Source organism: Populus euphratica, unplaced genomic scaffold (genome assembly GCF_000495115.2).
Source record: "Populus euphratica unplaced genomic scaffold, PopEup_1.0 scaffold315.1, whole genome shotgun sequence".
Taxonomy (NCBI): Eukaryota; Viridiplantae; Streptophyta; class Magnoliopsida; order Malpighiales; family Salicaceae; genus Populus; species Populus euphratica.
In genome coordinates, this window is record NW_011500203.1 from 124,656 (window position 1) to 126,305 (window position 1,650).

The 1,650-nt window shown below is 38.7% G+C and overlaps 1 protein-coding gene across 2 annotated transcripts in view; it reads right to left on the bottom strand.

Moving 5' to 3' along the window:
- Positions 1–587, bottom strand: part of LOC105111947 (glucan endo-1,3-beta-glucosidase 6-like) — a 3,211-nt gene extending 2,624 nt beyond the window's left edge. The window contains exons 1-2 of one of the 2 annotated variants that reach the window (XM_011007465.1): positions 376–587; positions 34–264 (exon numbers count right to left, since the gene is read on the bottom strand). In XM_011007465.1, coding sequence (XP_011005767.1) covers positions 34–264; positions 376–383 — 239 coding nt within the window. In that variant the 5' untranslated portion in view covers positions 384–587. Of the gene's footprint in view, positions 1–33 lie in introns of both variants that reach the window. The other variant, XM_011007464.1, reaches the window with a different exon arrangement.
- Between the last annotated feature and the right edge of the window lie 1,063 nt (positions 588–1,650).

Consider the following 1,650-nt stretch of genomic DNA (forward strand, 5'->3'; position numbering starts at 1 on the left):
TGAGGCAAGGGAAAGAGAGGGAGAGAGAAGAACCTGATATCAGCACCACCTTTAACAACATATCTAGAAACATTCTGCCTAACCCACAAATCAGCAGCCTCAGTTGAAGAGCTGAGAGCAGCCAACATCTCATTAGGAATCCCAACCATGACTTCAATCCCACTCCCCACTAAAGCAGTTAGCGCATCTGAATCTGCATCAAACAACTTCACTTTCTTTATCTTGTTGTCTTTCAACAGATCCACCACTGTCGAAGGCTTCAACCTGTGAAATGAAATTGTCCCCCAATTAACTCCTATAGCTGATTCTCCCACTGGAAATGACCCTGATAGCAATATGACAACAAAAACCAGATAAAGCAGAGTTCTTGGTAACCATGACATTTTGTTCTTGCCAAAAAGAAGAGAGCTTTATGGGTTCCCTTCTATAGCAATCATTCATTCATAGGAAGAGACTGGGAATGCGACAGGGAGGTGAAACTTGAGACGGTTTCGTAGGTGAGTGTGCAAGAGAGTGATGACAACTGATAAAGTGCTACAAGAGCAGAGCAATGATGGGTTTTACTAACTGTTTAAAAGCGTGAAGTGTAAGAACCTGCCGGAGTATATCTTAATTAATTAATTAATTAATGATATTTTTCTTTGTTTAATCTCTATCAGGCCCGGCCCATCGAGTCTCTGCCGGATCTCTGATCAGAGCCCAGTTTAAAAGAAAATAGGGTGTGAATTGCTTATAAGCCGACTTTAACCTATAATTTAATTGACCGGATAAAACCTGAACTAAGACTTTTTTCACACCAACATCGTTTTTTATTAACTCGAATATTAACGGTAAACCTCAGAACGTGGATTTAAAGTTTTTTTTTTTTTTTGGTTTAAGTAGCTATTATGAATTTTTGTTTGTTTTAATTTTTTAAAAAATTATAAATTATTTTGATAGGTTGATGTGAAAATGAATTTTAAAAGAAAACAAATGTTATTTTCAAAAAAAAAAAAAACCACTTTAACTGTTATAATTTCAGACACTATTCTAAATGGATTAGATTTGGTTTAATAACTTTTCTGCCATGACTCACCACCCTCCTTTCGGCCTAAGTTTAAGTTTCACCCAACAGACAAAAGTCAAGTCCAAATTCACCAAGAATTAAGGAATCTGTGCTTGTTGGTCTTCTGGTAATTGTGAGATTGGATGGATTAGTGTGCAGGTTACATGATAGTGAGAGTACGTCTCTCAATTTGATTCTGAATAGTTTAGTAGTAGTGTGTTAATTAAGGTCCTTGATTGTAATTTGAAGCCTTCTGGTGGTGCCTAATAAGGCCAAATTAGCAAAGATAAAACCGACTTTCACATGAGAATGAACACCCTTGTCAACAGGGCCAAATGTGGGATGTTGCGAACATGCAGTTTTGGAAGCTGATGGTAACAGGGCTTGTGTTCATCTTCTCGACTACCTCCTGCCATTAGCTGGCTCATGCTTGCTTGCAGAGTTCTCTCCCTTTTGGTATGGGCGTGCAATCCCAGGCAGGCAAAAGGGTTGAAGCCCAGATTTTATTCTACACACTTTTTGTGGCCATGGAACATTCACAAGATGGCTGGAATTGAAAGCCCATGTGTGCGAGAGCTATGAAGCAGTATAAACCAACAGCAGGA